This window comes from Mustela erminea, chromosome 16 (genome assembly GCF_009829155.1).
Source record: "Mustela erminea isolate mMusErm1 chromosome 16, mMusErm1.Pri, whole genome shotgun sequence".
NCBI lineage: Eukaryota > Metazoa > Chordata > Mammalia > Carnivora > Mustelidae > Mustela > Mustela erminea.
In genome coordinates, this window is record NC_045629.1 from 23,992,503 (window position 1) to 24,012,054 (window position 19,552).

The window sequence follows — 19,552 nt, forward strand, 5'->3', positions numbered from 1 at the left end:
TTTGTGGATGAAATTATTTTAAGTTGTTTGGGCTCCATTTCACCACCAGTAGTTTCCTATTTTGAGAAAACAAGTGGTTAAACGCAGGCATGCTTAACCAATTATAAACATTTTCAGGGGACATAATTTCACACACCCAAACAGAAGAAGTTTTTGGACCCATTTTTAAAGTTTACGCTCCCAGCCCACCAGATGAAGCCAGACAAATGTATGTTTTTTAAATGTTTAACAGAAACCTGAATGGACAGATGACTAAAAATTACCAATATGAGCAACTGACAGTAAAAGAAATAAATGTGTATTTGGCCATTGTTCCTTACGCTGAGAAAATCTATTTCTTTTTTGTAAATGGAAACTACAGATGAACTTTTAAATAATAGATTGTTTGAATAATAAATACTCTAGCATATTCTTTCTGGATACTATTTTTAGATTATAAAAAAGCCAAGGATTATTTTTATCCTGTAAAACATGACTTCTGTTAAGGTTAATAGCTGGTTACACAAAGCATAAAATTTCATTCTTGAACAACACCCAAATACTTTGAAAGAAATACAAAAGCCTCAAAAAGGACAAAATCATCATGTACTATATACCTTTCCAAATGATTTCTGATATAATAAAATGATTATAGAATTTCTAGACATCAATTATCTTAAATTCTGGGATCCCTAAAAGAAATATTAGTTTAGATATGATTTAAGTAAAAGCAAGAACTAGTGAATGCACAGTCATCCGTTTCAACATTTGCACAGCCCAATAATATTATCCCTTGCATCTCCTTGTCTTCTGCACATCAATTCAAAATAAAAAAGAATTAATGAAATAAAATCAGGAATTTAAACTTTCCCGTTTTTGTTTCCCTTTCAAAGAGAAGGGAAATTGTTGAAAAGGGACATAGAAATTTTTTTTTTAATATTTTATTTATTTATTTGACAGAGAGAGAGATCACAAGCAGGCAGAGAGGCAGGCAGAGAGAGAGGAGGAAGGAGGCTCCCTAATGACGCTGGCTGGGAGATGATCAGAGATTTGCACACGCCCAGAGGGGCCACTGAGTCAGGAGGCAAGACTTCTGAGGCTTGCTAAGCCCATGCTTGCTCCTGTATCCTCATGGCTATCTCCTGACAAACTGGGAAGAGTACAGGCTCAGTTATGGCTGTATTGATGTGAGATAGCTGTACATATGTTCATAGAGTCACGTGAGTCAAAATTCTAAAAATAAGAGAACGTTAGTCTAATTTGTGTTAAGTTTTAATTTGGGAGCCCTCTTACAGAGATCTCAAGAATTCCTTTGAAATATAAACATTAATTGATCTAGTTTAACCTAGCAGAACACTTTGGAAAATTTCCTAAGTGAATAAGGTTTATTTACAAAAGCACATGAAATATTTGGTATATGATTGTCAGCCTCTTTTGCCCAACTGTTTTTCTATATTCGTATACACAGGTAAAACTATAGTGTCATTTTATAATCCTGTTTCCATAAAAGGACACACATAAGAATTAGCTGCATCCTTTGCTTAAATTATCAGAAATTTCCATTAATGGAGGTCCAGTTGAAGACATTTCACAGCAGTCGTGTTTGTTTTCAGTGTCCCTCTACCTTCATGAAACCTGACAGAGCAAGAAAGGCTCTGAGCTTGATTCTGGTCTGTTTCCAAAGGTGCTTGGTTCCCCGGAGATATGTGGAGTAAAAGCTGCCCAACCAGCAATTAGAAAGATTTCTCCCTGTTTACAGAAGCTTCGCTCTAGGCAATTGTACTTATTCATTCATTCATTGAATCAACCAAAACATCATTTGCGTCTACAATGTACAAAACAGAGGGCTGATTGTCAAAGAGACAGGTGACTGACTATTCCTCTCCAGGGTTCTCTGCCCTCTGATAGCTCACTATCAAGAAGGCAAGCAGATTTGTGAGTATGTGTTGACAATATAACACAGTATAAAATATACCCTAATTAGCAGTTCAAAGCATTTATTGTATCAAGAAGAAAAAGTTCTGTTTGTTTAATGGGGGGCACAGATAAAGATAAATAAATTAACATCCAAAGGTACCCAGCTGGCAAAAGGGAAAAAAATAAAAACACCCTGTGATTGATTCTACATGAAACACAATCAGAAAAACAAGTTATACTAGCTATATTTATACAATTATATGTATTTATGTAACTATATTATCTGTAAGAAATATAACATTTATTTATATAATTATATAAATTATCAAGCTTCACTCTTATTCACAAATATGGAGTAAAGATCATTTTAATGCAAAAATAAGTGAAAGGGATCACTGTATTAGTCATCTATTGCTACATAACAAATTACCCCAATACTTAGCCTCTTAAAATAACACACATTTATCATCTCACACAATTTTTGAGAGTCAGAAATCTGGGAGCAGGTTATTTAAGTATCAGGGGATACCTGGATATAGGGGCTGTCGGGAGGATACACCAAGGTTGTCTGTTGGGGCTCTGTCACCTATAGGCTGGACTCGAGCTGGTGAATCTACTCCCAAGAAGGTGCCATCACATGGAGGGAAAAGAAGGAGGTTTTCGTTCTTGGCCACATGGTCCTGTCCATGAGACTCCCTGAGCACCCTCACCACATGGCAACTGGCTTTCCCTACCGTGAGTGATTCAAGGGAAAACAAGGAGGAAGCCAGAGTGACTTTTATGACCTAATATCCATGGTGGCATACCATTTCTGCTCGTGTTTCTGCTTATTAGAAGTGAGTCACTAGGTCCAGACCCTACCCAAGAGGAGGGGTCAACTCAAGGGGTTCATCATCAAAAGGCTTCATATCTTAAAGGGAGGAGTATCAGTGAATTTGTATACTTAAGTTAAAATCACTATAAACACATTCAGGAATGGGATACAAGACGCAGAAGTGCTTCTTTATTGTTCTTCCTGGCATCTTTTAAAAATAATGATAGGGGGCGCCTGGGTGGTTCAGTGGGTTAAAGCCTCTGCCTTTGGCTCAGGTCATGATCCTAGAGTCCTGGGATCTTGGGTGGTTCAGTGGGTTAAAGTCTCTGCCTTTGGCTCAGGTCATGATCCTAGAGTCCTGGGATCTTGGGTGGTTCAGTGGGTTAAAGTCTCTGCCTTTGACTCAGGTCATGATCCTAGAGTCCTGGGATCGAGGCCCACATCGGGCTCTCTGCTCAGCAGGGAGCCTGCTTCCTCCTCTCTCTTTGCCCGCCTCTCTGCCCACTTAAGACCTGTGTCTGTGTATCTACTTAAGATCTGTGTCTGTCAAATAAATAGACAAAATCTTAAAAAAAAAATAAAAATAAAATAAAAAATTTAAAAAATGATAGGAACATTTGTATATGATATTACATATAAAATAAAACTATACATATACAGCAGTATGGGCAGCAAAAACCCCTTATCACGTTATAAGTGCCAGAATAAAGATGTATTACAGGCTCCACAAACAATAGTATTCATTGACCGAGGAATGAAGAAAGTTGCAACAGAAAAAAACCAGGAGACCCTAGAAATGGGAAGACGCATCACATTATGGTTCAAACCTGGGATTTGAATTATATAGAATGGGGTCATCAAGCAGAGCACTTGGTGGGGTCGCAAAAAGTGATGGGTCCTCTTGTCCATCCCTTGGCGGCCAGCACACATATTCATTCTGTGATGCCTAAACTTTACTAACTTCGATTACCCAGTACATTATGAACACTAATAGAATCATTATTTGTTAGAACCAAAAGAGAGCTCCTCAATCCTTCATTTTATAAATGAGAACAAGGAGGCCAGTGGGAGGAAAAAGTCACATCCAAGATGACAGAGCTAGCTTGAGAGGGACAAAATGAGAAACCTTGAAAGGGGGTAGAGGTACAAGTGCAGCCTCACCTGCATGTGCTAACAGGTGAACAAAGGGCGGGGACGCAGTCTCTCTTCGGGCATTAACCGCAGCCTGTGGCTCAGTTCCCTACCTCCCAGACTTTCATGCCACAGCTGTAGACTGGAGACCTTCTTGCCCTCAAAGTCCAAAATACTTACTCTCTGGTCTTTTACTTTCTCTACATGAGAATGTTTATTATATTATTGCTATATTGGAAGGGCTTTCTTATTCCAGCCCACACTTTGGGTGATGTTTACAAGAGATATAAACCAGGAGGTTTTCTTTGTCTCTGTTAAGGATTTAAGCTGCCTTTCCTACTTCCAAAAAAAAAAGTCCCAGAGTCTGTGCTTTTTACTCAGAAAGAGAGACGCATATAGCATCATTGTTAACAGTCATATACATACGGATCTGAATCTGAATTATTAAGAGTGCAGAGAGACAGACCGGAGGCAGGGAGTCTGAATGGTCAGAACTCCTCTCTCCTTTCTGTCCAGCATCAGCCACAAGCAATTTTCATCCCTGTCACACTCCATCTGTTTGGTGCATATGGACCAAGTGAGCTATACCAGGACATGAGCTGCCAGCCAACTCAGATAAACAAACATTTATTGAGTGCATGTAAAGGGCTTGACCTTGTGTTTGGCCCTAGAAATATAAACAAGTCACTGTCCTGGCTCTGGAGTAATTTTCCTGTCTAGGTTTAATTCTTGATCTAAAATACCCAGCTGGTAATAAAACCTGGTGCCCAATTTGAACTCTAACAGCCAGTCTCTTCCAAACGCTCAGATCATATTCCAACCTGGGTACTTTAATGTGCCCGCACCAGGCTTGCCCGTGCAAAGGGGAAAATGTGCCTAGTTCCTTCCAGCATGAATCTGACATCCCGAGTCATCACTCATCTTAACCCTGTGGATGTGTGTCCATTAAAATTAAATTAAGATAGCATGGAGGACAAGGGGAGATGGAGAGGAGAACGGAGTTGAGGAAAATTGGAAGCGGAGGTGAACCATGAGAGACTATGGACTCTGAAAAACAATCTGAGGGTTTTGAAGGGGCGGGGGGGTAGGAGGTTGGGAGAACCAGGTGGTGGGTATTATAGAGGGCACGGATTGCATGGAGCACTGGGTGTGGTGCAAAAATAATAAATACTGTGATGCTGAAAATAAAGTTAAAAAAAATTAAAATAAGAGGTAGTACTTCACCCTCCCCAATCAAATCCATTTTAATTAAATAACAACTCAAGTTTTTTAAGTGCTTACCCTACATCTGCCCGACATGTCAGTTACAACGGAAAACACTGACATAGCATCATCATGGAAATACTCTCATTCAATCTTCACACCAACCCGTGGTGTCAGTTATGACTTTCATCAACACTTAGAGACCAGGAAAATGGCCTGGGGCAGGCACACAGACATGCCCAGTGTCACGCAGCATGTGAGAACCACCGCTCAAACCAGAACCCCAGGAGTCCGACTCCAGAAACTGATCTTAGTCACTAGATGTCTTTTATACATTATTTTGAACCATACAGCCATGCAAGGAAGGTATCACTAACCCCACTTTACAAACGAGGAAGCACTGGCGCTGAGAGAGGGCTAAAAACTTGTCAGTAGCAGACATATTTGACTCCAAATGTCCTGTGCTTTGGGGAAAGATGCCCCACAAGGCTTGGCACAGGTGACTGTATATATTGTTTTACAGTTTATACAGTGCCTTGACATATGCAAGCTTATTTCTTCATCACAGATACCCAGCAATATAGATTTTATTATCTCTATTACAAAAACAAAATTGAAGCCAAGAAGAATTGAAATAACTTTCCCAAGGCCCTATATTTGAGCTGTGATGCAAAACCGGGTATTCTGAGTCTGCGTCAGGGTTTCCTGGCTTAACTTAGAAGTTGGTATCTCTTTGCTGTGCGCCCATCCCGAACAGTTCTGCCCCAGCTCTCCGCTCCACGACTGAAAAGGCTAAGCATCACTGTTCTCAGATGGGTCAAAGGAGAGTAGAAAAACTAGGATATTAGGGATGCAGTTTATAGCTCATAGTTGTAAAAGGAACCTTAAGTCATCAGGAAAGAATTATTTGTTATTAGATATTTCCATCAAGGGGCGCCTGGGTGGATCAGTGGGTTAGGCCTCTGCCTTCGGCTTGGGTCATGATCTCAGGGTCCTGGGATCAGGCCCCATGTAGGGCTCTCTGTTCGGTGGGGAATCTGCTTCCCCCTCTCTCTCTTTGCCTGCCTCTATGCCTACTTATGATCTCTCTCTGTCAAAGAAATACATAAATAATCTAAAATATATATATATTTCTATCAAAATGATCAGAATGTAAGTGATGGCACATCAGGGCTCTTTCTTCCCAACTATAAATGTTGAGGTAGGACTAGACCTATGGTTTCAAACTGGTGTCTCCCTGATGAATTTTCATGAAGGGTCAAAGAGGTACCTGTTGGGTGGTCTGCCAAGCCCCCTAATCTGGGAATCTTCCTGTTTCTGCTGCAGCCCCCTGCTCTACCCGCCACAGAATCAAAACCCCGGCAGTACCCATCAGAGCCTCCCTTTCCGCACAGTGCATGACCCAGTAAGCCAGAGAATGTATAAGGGGAGCAGACAAAGCCAGCCCACAGAAAGAGACAGGACTGAAGAAAATGTGTAGAGAAAAACAGAAAGAAAACTGCCTAGATTTCCTAGTTCCTTCCTTTCTTTCAGATTTCCCTTCTGTTTGTTTAAACCAGCTCGTGGTGATTGTCCCACTTTAGACCAAATAATCCGGAGTTCTTCAGACATTCGAGGCGGGATGGGTAGGCAAAGATAAGGTTTTATTTTAGGCTTCACATATTTACTGGACTTTGTTATGTGTTGAGTTGTATCGCATCCCACACCCCAAAAAAGTCTGTTCAAGTCCTAATTCCCAGTGTCTGTGAACGTGCCCTTATTTGGAAACAGGGTCTTCGCAAATATCAAGTTAAGATGAAGTCATTAGGTTGGGCTCTAACCCAATATAACTATCGTCCTTATAAAAAGAGAAGAAGAGACCCAGATATAAATGGGGGAATGCCATGTGCCATGTGGCAGAGGTCAAAATGCTGCAGCTACGAGCCAAGGAATGACAAGGATTGTTAGCAAACTGCCAGAAGCTCCAGAGAAGCAAGGAAGAAGTCTTTTCTAGGTTTCTGCAGGAGCCCTGCCAGCACCTTCATTTTGTACATCTAGCCTCAGAAGTATAAGATGATATATTTCCGTTGTTTTATGCCCCCTACTTTATGGTCATTTGTTACAGCAACCTGAAGAAACAGATAAGCTTAAAGAAAAAAAAAAAAGAAAAGAAAGGAAACTGAAAACCAGTGAATTCTCTATTTTTAAATTTAAGTTACTTAAAAATTTCATGGCTATAAAACCTCTCATTTATGGTGAAGCTGCATAAGTGAAATCCTGATTTAATTTATGATTTCCCAGTTAATTCGGTTTACACATATGTATTAGATAACTGCTTTTAGTAACTTCTGCTCAACAGTGTGCCTCTCTCTTAATAAAATAAATATTTCATTTTTCCATTTTGGTTAAAAGTCACTTTTCATTTTGAGAATCTTCAAGTATAGGAATAAAGTCTGTACATATGTTATTTAATGGTTTTCCTGCAAAATCCAGCATCTCAGCAAAAGCTGGAGTTAGCATTTCACATTTACTATAATTTAAGGCATAAGAGGTACATTTGAGAGAATACAATGGAGATTTAATATACTGTTATTCCTAAAAGCTTTAAAATATCATCATTTGAAATTTTTGTAATATAAGCGAGTTAACAATCTAGGATTTATAATAAAATTTTTCTTTAGAAGAGTCTCGGGAGACCTGATTCCCCCCCATAGCTGACAACACACAAGCAAATATAGATAGTGTTAGTGCTTATAATTGGCACTGGTATGATGGTTGCATTTTTAAAATTCTTATTGCAAACTTGCAGGTGGCCAGATAATTTGCTATCCATGACCACATTTTCCTAGAGATATTTCCAATAAAAGTGCATTAGAGTTATATTGCACTTTTCAGTTTTCAAAGAACTTTAAATACATGATTCTACTTACTTACAACACTGCAATTTTAAATAGAAGAAGGCAAAAAATTATCATCTCTGTTTTACTGCTGAAGGGACAGATGCTAGAAAATCTACCCCAGGTCCATACAACTAGTAACAGTTAAAAACCAGGTCTTCTGACTCTGAATCTAAAATGTGGTTTTCAAGATACCAGGCTGTCTGTCTAATTCAGATATAAGGGTCAGGTGATTACATGGTGGGTTTTTAACTGCTGGCCTCACAACTTCATAAGAAAAACACAATGATATATTTTCTTGACTCACTTTTTTCCCCCCAAAGAGCTAGCAGATGCTTTTTTTTTTTTTAATCTTGACATGATCTCCTTCCAGAAATCCTCATACTCTAAAGAAATTGAAAGACATAGACATTGTTGGGCTCTTTGATGTTTGTGTTTCAGAGGTGTTTACCTCAGAGAGGGCCAGTCTTGGTTCTCCTGAGGGAAAATGGAGCTGTGTTCCCCGAATGGGTCCTCCTCAAGAGGTGGGGGAGGACTGTCCAGCATTATGATGGGCCTCCTCCTCCTCTCCTTTCCGTCCTCATGAGGCAAACTAAAGGGTGGACCAAACTTACAAAATCACATGAGCTACTTCTTTCTAGATGTGGAAAGCACATACACAGAACATTCCAGAATAAGAACATTTTTGTCCAGTGCCATGTCTACTTAGGATCAAAATGAGAAGTTCCTGAACCTCTGCCGATAGTCCCCTGTCACATGACAGATTCATTTCCAAAGTACCTCGAGGGTCAAGAGGCTAAATTATAGAAATACTATACTCTCTGATGCTCAGCTCATCATTTTCTCTCCCTCAAAGAATCACAGGCCACCTCAGAACTTAGCTTCGAATCTCACATTGCATGGCAGCACCAAGAAGAAGAGCATTCCCTCTTCACTGCCCATTGAAGGCCTTGGGATTTCTTTTCAGCCTCTTACACACAGAGACCCTCTGGGCTCACAGCTGTCAAGAAGCTAAAAGAGGCAGCCCTCTCGTTAGCCTCCTGCCCAGCCCAGATGTCCAGGCTTCAAAGAAGGGATGTAGAGGCTCCACTGTCTCTTCTCCCACCTAGTCACATATCTTTTTATCTAGGGAGTAGAGAAAGAACCATTGAGAGGTGAGAAAGAATTATTATTTGCAAAGGCAATAGAGATTCGTAATTTTATGCTGATGACTACACATGGTGAGCTTTACAGATACATTTTAAAAACTGGTGTGTGAAACCTCTCAAGAAGTTTTTCTTTAAAAAAAAAATACCATTTCTCTGCTGAGGGAACTAAATAAAGCTACTACTCCTATCAGAAATATGCTGAGGGAAACAAGTATGAAGTCTTATCAGAAGAGGCACAATGTAGAATGGGCCATTAGCAGAGGAAATTCTGTGAGCAAAGGTCTGTAGAGGAGGAGAAAGTATGCTACAAAAGTAAAGCTATAAAGGACACTAGGTTAAATGAGAGTTCTCTCTCCTTATGTTATAGATGCAGAAATTGAGGTTCCCAGAGAAATGCATAGAATATACTTAATATTGTATAAAAAGAATATTTTATATGAAATACTATTTAGCAAAAAAAATACTAGTACATGCAACGACACTCATTACTCTTCAGAAGCCTAATGCTAAATGAAAGAAGGCAGAAACAAAAGTAAACATGCGGGAGGACTCAATGTATATGAACTTTTGGAACAAGCAAAACTGATCAAAGGTGAAAACCATTGGAAGGGTGGTTGATTTGTGGGGGGGTGGGTACTGGGAAGTATCAAGTGAGAAAATTTGGGGTGAGAACTTTCTGGGCAGATGGAAATGTTCTAATTTTTGGTAGGATATGGATTACGTGGGCATTTTCATTCACCAAAACTGTACAGTTAAGATTTGAGCCTTTCAGTGTACATAAATTTTATCTTAAAAAAAAACAAACTATAAAAGAAGAGCGGTGTCTCTGTGGTGACATGGCCGTGAATGAAAGAAGACGAAATGAGAATGGCTGCATGTTGATAATGTTGACTCGGGTACAGTGGGGGTACAATGTGCTCTTGTGGTTGCTCTGGAGATAGTTGAAACTTGTTCTACAACGACTTTGAAAGGTGAACAAGCCAATAAAGGGGAAGTTCAGTTCATGTTCGAGAGTGTGAGCTCTTCTTGATACTGTTCCTGGTCTGCTTTTGATCCTTTGCCTTTCCTGACTTACATGAATGTTTTCAGCTATGTTCAAGGTCCTCTTCCCATCTGGAGTCTGTGGATGAGACTCCACAGACATAGAGAGCACAGTGGAGTCTCTCATGTCAAGCAGTAATGCAAGCAGTTAAGGTACTGTGGTTAGGACATCTCGCTGGGACCAGCAACAGCTAGCTGACACCCCAGAACTGACAACCAGCAACCAGAGGAGGACTCCAGGGGCCCAAGACCGATTCAAAAGGGGGGAATTTCTGTAGCAAACTGTCAGACTCTTCAGACCGGACCCCTCTGTGTCTGATCGCTTAAAACAGCAGCTGCCACAGAAGGCTCTGTCCGACGATCTCCGAATAGAACTGAGATTTACTGCTTGAATATCAGAAGCATTGAGGGCCACAAGCTGACCTGGACCTTATCTCAACCGGGCACCCACAGCCTGACCTGCAGCCTCATGTCCTGCGCCCTCTGTTATCTTGTTTGCTGTGTGGCTTGTCTTCTGTCCTGCTCTGTGTGCCGTGTAAGATGCCAAGGTGAATCACATGGTGAGACACATGGTCATGGAGTGTGGGATCCTGAACCCGCTTTATAATTGTGATTAACTTGGCTTTATGACCAAATAAAGCTGACATTGTGGAAAGACACAACTCCGGTGTGTGCACCTCTGTAGCCTGCCCAGAACGGCCACCCTCCTGAGAAAATGGGGGAGTCTGAGGGTGAGAGAAAGGGAGCCTGGGCAGGAGCCCACTCCAAGCCTCTGTACAGGGTCTTTGAAAAGACTGAAGCCATGGGCAGGAGCCAAATTGCCAGCAAACGCTTCTCCAGTGCCACGTGGCTTGCCCTTGAGAAACCTCCCACCCGGTTTGCTACCCCCATGCTAACGAGATAGCTTTCAAGAGAAAAACTGTTTTCGCTCTAATATAGCAAAAAGGAAGAAACCTCAGAAAGATATGTAATGAGATTGCCCTGTAAGCACAACTGTTACGATATGCAAAGAACCACTTTATTTATTATTTTTAATTAGAGAGAGAATGTGTGTGAATGGGCAGAGAGGGAAGGAGTAGGAGTAGAGGGACTCTCCACCCTGAGCTTGAAGTCCATGACAGGGCTCATCTCAGAACCCAAAGATCATGACCTGAGCAGATCTGACTGAGCCACCCAGGCGCCCCCTGCAAAAAACATCTTTAGTCATTATATTCTTTACCTATTCTTTTAATTTTAGTCCCAGATCTTAATTCTTAAATTAGAATTGGCATAATTTAAGATATTAAAAGAAACACTATCAGCATTTATTTGCAGATACTGTTTAATTTCCTAGTGAGTTTCCACCGTATCAATTTACATCAACCTAAAGAGAAAAGTTACACGAAAGAGGGCAATAAGTAGGAAGTTATTAGCAAGTTGAATTTTTCATTAATTTCACAAGCACTACAAAAATATTTTAACATAATAATAAAATCAAATGCACAAGGCGCATTACAAGAATTTAAAAGAACAAACAAACAAATTAAATGGGTTAAAGGTCCTCTGCCTGTTTAGGCTAAAAGCTAGACCTTATGGAATGATCTCGAAGTGTTCATGTGAATTACCTCACAAGATGACTGAGGAAATCTATAAAAATACACCCTGTAATTGCATACAGTGTGACTACAAAAGTACTCTGATGGCACTTGACCCTTTGTTATTAAAATCCTTATCCATTAGCCATTACTGCTTATTGCATAACACCAACAGGTCTTGTAAAACACACATTTACAGGAACCACAACTGCATTACTAAAGATCACACTTCAGGTTTGTAATAATTCTACTGTGGACAGAGCTGAGCTATGAAACCACAGGTCTACAAGCATCGTATCTGATCAGAAAACCTAAAAGACAAAGTCACGAATGCCAGCCCAAACATTGCTATGGACATTTTCCATAACAACTTTAACCTACTGATGTGTGCTCTTTAAAAATTAATATCCATTGCCTTATTCAATACCTCCAAAGTTATTTATAAGGTTACCTCTAGTTGGGAATATTTGTTGATGAGCCAAAGGAAGCTTGCTTTCTTCCTGATATGAACCAGAGGAAAATTTCTAAATCCTTTCTCTTCTGCTCACAGAATAAACAAAAGAAATAAAACCAAAGAGACCTTAAAACTAAAGTTCTTCTTAACTTAAAGCGCATTCAAGAGTTTATCAAACTGGGAAATAAACAATGAACACACATTTAAAGGATGCGCACACACACGTATTCGTAAAACAAATACACACAAGGCAATCCAAAACTTAGACATTAATTTCAAGTTTTATGAGACAAATGTATGTTTTCCCAGAGGTAAGGAAAAATGTAAGCCTTAAAACAACATTATTCATATTGGTGTAATTAAGTCATACTAAAGGTTGGCATTTTTCTTCCAGAACTCTACTTTTGATTTCTGGTATCTCTAAGACAGATAATAAATTAGGTTAAGCTGATTAAATAGCGTACTACTTAATTCATAACTTCTAAAATCATTAAAAATGGGTACAGAGCTTTTGAGGAATTTCCAGACACTCAGGTTACAACAAAAATAGTAATTACGATTTTAAGAGTAATAACTCTTTCCTTAGGATTGACATTCTGTTTACTTACAGACTGTCCATTTATCCCCCGGGGGTCTTCCATTGAAGACTTTTTCTTCTGAATTATATATGGGCTATTAGCTACACACTTCTTCAAAGGGCTCCAACACCCCTGCACCTGTGAAGAATAGAGCACCAAGCGGCCGTATTAATTGTGTGGCATGAAATCAAGAGCTGATCTCTGCATCTGCAGCTTTCCATTTACTTGCATGTATACACAAGTCAAGAATGCTTACCTTCACTGAATGAATCTTTAAAATAAATATTATGGGCTCACTGTTTATCACAATTTACATGAGCCAAATGTGGCCAAATTATAGCTCAGTGTGTCTGCTGTCAGCAGCTGCAGCCCAAGGAAAAAAAAAAAAAAAAAGAATGGAGAGGCCAAGGAGAGGGCTTTCTACAACACATTATTTTTGAGCCAACAGTACAAGAGCTTTTTTTTTTTCTTTTTGAATTCAGTTTCTCCAAGCTATTTATCAACGTCAATTGCACCATAATGCAAAGAGGAAAGAGTAACAAAGGGATATGATTGTAGTCTGAGTGAGGATAAAAGAGAAAATCTAGAGTTGAGTGTTTTAGCCTCAGGGCAAGGATATTATTATACTATTTCTTAGCAAGTTTACATTAGGTCACAGTTTCACGGCTGATCAATTCTGAACCTTCAGAGACTCAACACCTTTGAGAAGAGTGGGCTTTGGGGATGCCGCAAGGTGTGGACAATAAATATAGTATGTTGAAATATATTCTGCCGTTAGCTATCTTCAAAAAAAAAATAATAATAACATAGTCTTCTGGCTTCCCAGTCTCATTTCCAAACTTTCTGAATTGATTTTCATGCTCATCTTCAAATGAGGAACCCAAAAGAGATCCTCAGGTTCTCTTACTTGGGCTTGGCAACTAAGACATTTTTCTACATGCCTTATATCAACTCCAACATAGATATTTAAATATTATGGAATTTTAAGGAAAAAAAAAAAGACATGATCTTAATATCACCCAAGACAAAATTACAGAACAGAGAATATGTAGTAGTCTTCTTCTTCTTCTTCTTTTGTTTTGTTTTGTGTTTTTGTTTTTTTTTTTTTTTTTTTTGAGAGAGAGAGAGAGAGTGAGTGCATGTGAGGGGCAGGGGAGAGGAAGAGGAAGAGAATTTTAAGCAGGTTCCACACCCAGCCCAGAGTTAACACAGGGATCTATCTCACAACCCTGAGACCATGACCAGAGCCAAAACCAAGAGTCCGATGCTTAACCAATGAGCTACCTAGGCACCATGAGTATGTGGTTGGCTGACTTCAGTACCACTTTTTGTAAACGTTCTTGAACCTCTGCGTGTTAGATGGTAGGAAAACCACTCCCCGGGAAGTCAAGAGATCTGAATTTAGGTTCTGACTCTGCCACTAACTAGTTGAATGATCTGAGGTAAATAATTTATCCCTCTGAGCCTCAGTTTTACTATCTGTGAAATGGGAGATTTCAATTGGATTTTATCTTACAGGCATGTATTTTATATGTATAAGTTCATGAATGCATGTATTTACACACATAATCTTCAGGTAAAAGATCCCAAGCTTGAATGATTTGGGAGGTAACTTTGAAATACTAGAATCATTTTCATTTATGTTTGTTTCCCTCACAATTATCAATGCTGGAAAATATATGCCTTAACCACTGTCAGCACAAAGGTGATGCTTCTTTCATAACTTAAGACTCATAAATAACTAGACTCCCCAAATTTGAGAATCCTTACTAGAGCACAGTGTTGTTTTTTTTTAATTTTCACCAAAAACAATTTTATAACTTCAGGTTATGTATAAATAAAAATGCTGTGGATGTATTTACAGTCTGCTAAACCAAGAAAACACAATATAGTACTCTATTTCCAATTGCTCAAAAGTACAGAACTGAATCTTAAAATCACCCCATCATTGCTGTTGGAGGATTCCTTGCATAATCAAGGAAGAGCTATTACAGAAACTATACTTTTTTTGTTGCTTGAGTTAACTCTCTTGAGGCACATTAACTTTTCTAAGGTGATAAGGCAACTTTTAAAAATTATAATAATAATCCTACCTCACCTTGGTCAAACATTTTACAGTTTCCAAAGTGCTTTCATGTGAATTGCCCACAGTGCACCTATATGTGGTTAGACAAAGTCTGGTCTCATTCCTCCCAGAAGGGAGCAGGCCCAAGACAAAGCCCCCTCTGATTTCCCCTAAACTCCCATCCTCTCTATACCTGTCCTGAGAACATGTTTCAATCAAAATCTGTATATTTGATATTCCAGGATTATTTCCCATGTGTTTCTTTCCCATATTTCCATATTGAACTTACTGAACAGTTTAAGGTATTAAGAATGGTAAAGTTACAGAAGCATGAAAGGTATTTCATTCGTAATTGTATTTCTTCTGAAGATGAAACTGTTCTGTACCGAATGCTGTATTTGTTATTGTTTCCTGGGCTAAAAAAGAAAAGACTGAGCTTATTGAGAAGTCAAAAGAGTCAGCATTCATCGACTTCAGATAGATGTCTCCACTGAGAAAGACTACCACTCAAAAATCAAAAAATCACAGAGAGCCATGGCCTTTATTTACAAATCCTCCACTGCTTGCCAAATCAGCCTAGTTGTTTCCAGATTTCTACATGTCAATCCAAACCGTGCAATAGAGGCCATGACTGGTTCTACTGATATTTAGGAGCCTGGCTTTAGTAAACCCTTAATTCCCTTGCTGGACTTGATCTTTCATGGTTTATGAGTAAGCCTGCCCCCATTATAGCACTTACCTAATAGGACTGTAATTATTTCTCTACCTGTTTCCCCCACTAGACTGTAGCTCCATGAGGCGTAGGCCCATGCCTTCCTCTCTTGTTCAGGGTACATATGGCACTCATTAAATATGAATGAATGAATGAATGAATGAATGAATGAATGAATGCTATCGATGCAAGGCAATTTTTTTAATACATGTGAACTCTGAGTCAGAATTAGGTGGGCAACTAAATGGTGGTGCTATCATTCAATCTGCTTGAAAAGTACCCATCAAATTTCTGGTCCTGAACATTGGTTTCAACTACCTAAGAAACAGGCTCAAGCGAAAACAGGTTACTTGATTCCTATCTATCTGACTACCTACCTATTTACCTACTTACAGTACAGAGAGTTGTTTTTCATAAAACTGTTTAGACCTACATATAAACCCATGTGGAGTACTCTGAGATGAAATTCCCAGGGACTTTGTTTAGACCAAGGAGTGGCTCCTAGAAAAGAAGGACTAGAGGAATATTCAAGGAGACTCATCTAGACACAGAATTGTGAGGGCAGGTGCACACTGATGGAAGGATCAGTGGGTTGAGATTTGTTTTAGGAGATTTGTGGAGCACCAGCAGCAGATGCCTTGGTATCAGAGGCTTCCCTGAAAGGACAGGGCACCATGAGTCTGGTGGTGGTTGGACACCCATTCACACAGCCACCCAGCACTCACCTTGCCAAAAGCAAGGTGCATTTGCCACAAAAGGCCAAATCCTTTACTTAACCACTACCAAGTCAATTATTATGGCACCCCATATGGGAGGGGTGCCCCCTGGACTTATACACCATGGAAGGCCATCGCTCTGTTAGGCACCGAAGTATAAAGTTCCCTGATCAAAAGGCAAGGGACTGAGAGACAGCCTAGGTTTCTGCGGACCAATGTCATTATTCTGGAGTCAGTTATCCACTCTGAGCACAGAGGAAAAGCCTGGAAGCCTCTTCCTGAAATGTATTTCAACAACTCCTTAAGTAGGAGGAAAAGATCAACAGAACAAAATGGTGAGAAACAGCTGCACAGCTGGGCACACATTTAAATATATGTGATTCGGCTCTTCCTATTCACTAGCTGCATGAGGTCACCTGAGAAAAATGCTCTCCCAGGGCAGACTGTGGTAATCATCCCCTTCCAAGGTCATTGCAGCTCAGAGGAGACAGGAGACAGGCTAGGGGCCCTCACAGGCCCAGGCCAGATGCTAGCCTAGGCAGGCGGTGTTGAATGGAGTCATGCCAGTGGTTCTGCTCAGCGAGAGGGAGAGTGGAAGCCATGCTGGGCAAGCAGGAGACAAGGAGCACTGGCCCTGTCTGGTCTTTTCAACAACTGAAGAGACTATGCCTCCTTTAGTCCAACCCGGACTGTCAATGAAACACACTGAAAAGCTAACTTTGATAGGTGGGCTCCCTGGACATGGGAGTAATGGAAGCCTTAGGAACTCCCTTTCTATTTGCCACTCTTGGGGGAATGGGGTAGGAAAAGACTAAAATTGGTGTATAGGTACTAGCAAATAAACATCAGACATATACACTGATAAAATAGAATCTGTAGAAAGCATCAAATTGAGACTCAAAATGACAAATACCATAATCATATGAAATTTCCTTTGGGGGCCCAGATGTATAACAAAACTGGGCCCCTAGTGATGGACTATAATTACATCTGTAGAGTTCAGTGATACCTGGAGGTGACATTTTAGGCCCTATGGCAACTGACAAGACTATTACTCTCTAAAATACTGAGCAGTTCTAAATACAACAACAATTTTTTGCAGGTGAGGCAAAAAATCTATTCTGCGCATTCCTGCTCTAGTTTAAACTTTCCTTGGGATGCCAGTTTGTCTCCCCATGTCTATGAACAGCGCTTGCTGCTGAAAAGAAAAATACTCAATAACTCTGAACCTAAAATTCCCTGGGTTCAGTAAAATCCATATTCATTCCACATAGGTTCTTCCCATTCATTTCTATCCATCAGCAAAACCAGGTGGTTTATAAAATAAGCAACAGCGTCTCATCTTGTCCATAAACTTCATCCTGCTTTTACCTTAGTTCTGGATCATCACAAACTTCCTGGCCATTGTCAAAACAAAATATGGGGAGACATTAAGTTGGCATTAAGTGTATAACGGAGAAAGGGTCTAGTCAGGCAAGCTCACCAGACAGACCTTTTAGATTGAAGAAAAATAAGGTGGAGACTAATATGATTTGGAAGAAAATAATATTTTTTAAAAATTTTATACATCATCTATATTTTAATTTTTCCTGCTGGTTTTGAAAAATGGGTTATGTTTTAGATGACACATAAATCACCTCTAATGAACCAGAGATCCATCAGATACTGTTAATAACTTGTGACTCCTTTCATGAAAGAGTATTTTCGTTACAACACACCATCACTTTAATCTTTGCTTTCTCACCAAGTGTTGAGTTTTCTAACATTCCTGAGAAGCAGAAGGAAACTGGTGGTTGAACATGCTTTATAGAAAAGAAAAGGGCTATTCTGAAGTATGTCACCAGAAGACTACAACGACAGATTGAATAAATATATCAAATCAAGGGGTCTTTAAGAAAATTTACAAACAGAAGCCTGCAATGAAATGAACCACTGGATGAGTGTCCTCCAGGGACTCACACGACTCACCATTCCATGGCTCCCAAAGCCACAAGATGCCGTGCGTCACTGTTTCTTATTCTGTGCTGTGCTCACCTTCCTAAGATATTTGGTTATAGCAAGAAAAACAGAGATTGGGCATTCTCAGGTGAATGAGATTCAGAAACCAAATACTCAATGAGTTCTGAGACTGTTCAGGAGCACATCCCAACTGCTGAAACCACTAATGCAAAACCAAGTTCAGCTCTACATTGGTGGAAGTCTTCCACAGCTGGAGATAAAGTTTCTATAGAAATAAATGTCTACAACAATTTGCTTTTATAGCTGTTCCACTTAATTACTGGTACAACTGTTTTAAAGTTTTATGTATAAAGCCTATCTATTCATCATAGCCCTTCTATATGCATATGACCAGATTTCTGCCTGCACCATATGCAACTTCCTACTAACTTCAGATGAAGAATGGAAGGCAAGGAGGCAATTGAATGGGTTGAAGCAAATCAGGAAAATTAACAGTATGTGTTTATTCAGTAACTAAAGTTCAGTTCAAACTATGTTTTCAAGAGCAGTAGACCTACGAAGTATTTTAATGCATCACTTAATACATGAACAATATTAAGAAAACTCTAAAGGAAGGCCCCTGTAATCCCATTAATCTAACTTACTTTTATGAAACGATAATCATAGTGAGTCACCATGTTTCATTTTATTTCTGGTTTCTCTTAACATTGTTCCATAAACATTTTATGGTCTGTACTTATCATTTTTAATTTCCATATAATTCATATTTCATCAGAGCAATATTCCCATAAAGTGGGACATTTGGTTTTTTTTTCACTCTTGCACTATAGCATATAACAGTTCAAGATCTGCATTCATCAAGCTCTTTTCCCTCTTTTAAATGTCTTGAGGATAAATTCCAAACTGCAATTAGAGGATCAAAAGGTAAGATAGTCGAAACTAGTAAGTGAGGTCAAATTCACTTATTCAGATCTCTCTTCCATACAACACTGACCCTAGCAGAAGGATGAAACATGAGAGTCCTATCTTAAGAATATTCCAATGAAATGACCACCACAGAACCTGTGATCTTGACAGCATTCATGAATCTCCCTATATCAAAGGTTGCTAAATTTTTTTGTTCATGGAAGAACTTTTGAATACTAAAGACCATGACTGGACATTTGAGAGCCTTAAATCGTTGATGTGCACCATCGCCATGCCGATAGGATGCATAGTTATCACACATGGCTCACTTGCCCTTTCTTTCACTCAATCTTGCTCTCATGGACTGAAGATGAAAAGTCAAACCTCTTTCCAATAAACATCGGCCCTTTCATTACCATCCTAATCACTTTCTCCTGTCTTTCAGCAAGGTAAATCACCATGCCACAGGACTCAGTTGG

General features: G+C 39.6%; 1 protein-coding gene across 10 annotated transcripts in view; it reads right to left on the reverse strand.

Moving 5' to 3' along the window:
• EYA1 (EYA transcriptional coactivator and phosphatase 1) overlaps window positions 1-19,552 on the reverse strand; it is a 359,116-nt gene that overhangs the window by 334,779 nt on the left and 4,785 nt on the right. For all 10 annotated transcript variants that reach the window (XM_032316550.1, XM_032316548.1, XM_032316544.1 and 7 more), the window contains exon 2: window positions 12,746-12,853. Coding sequence is in view for 8 of the 10 variants with exons in the window: in XM_032316543.1 (XP_032172434.1) it covers window positions 12,746-12,778 (33 nt within the window). In the remaining 2 variants the exon portion in view is untranslated. The remainder of the gene's footprint in view (window positions 1-12,745; window positions 12,854-19,552) is intronic.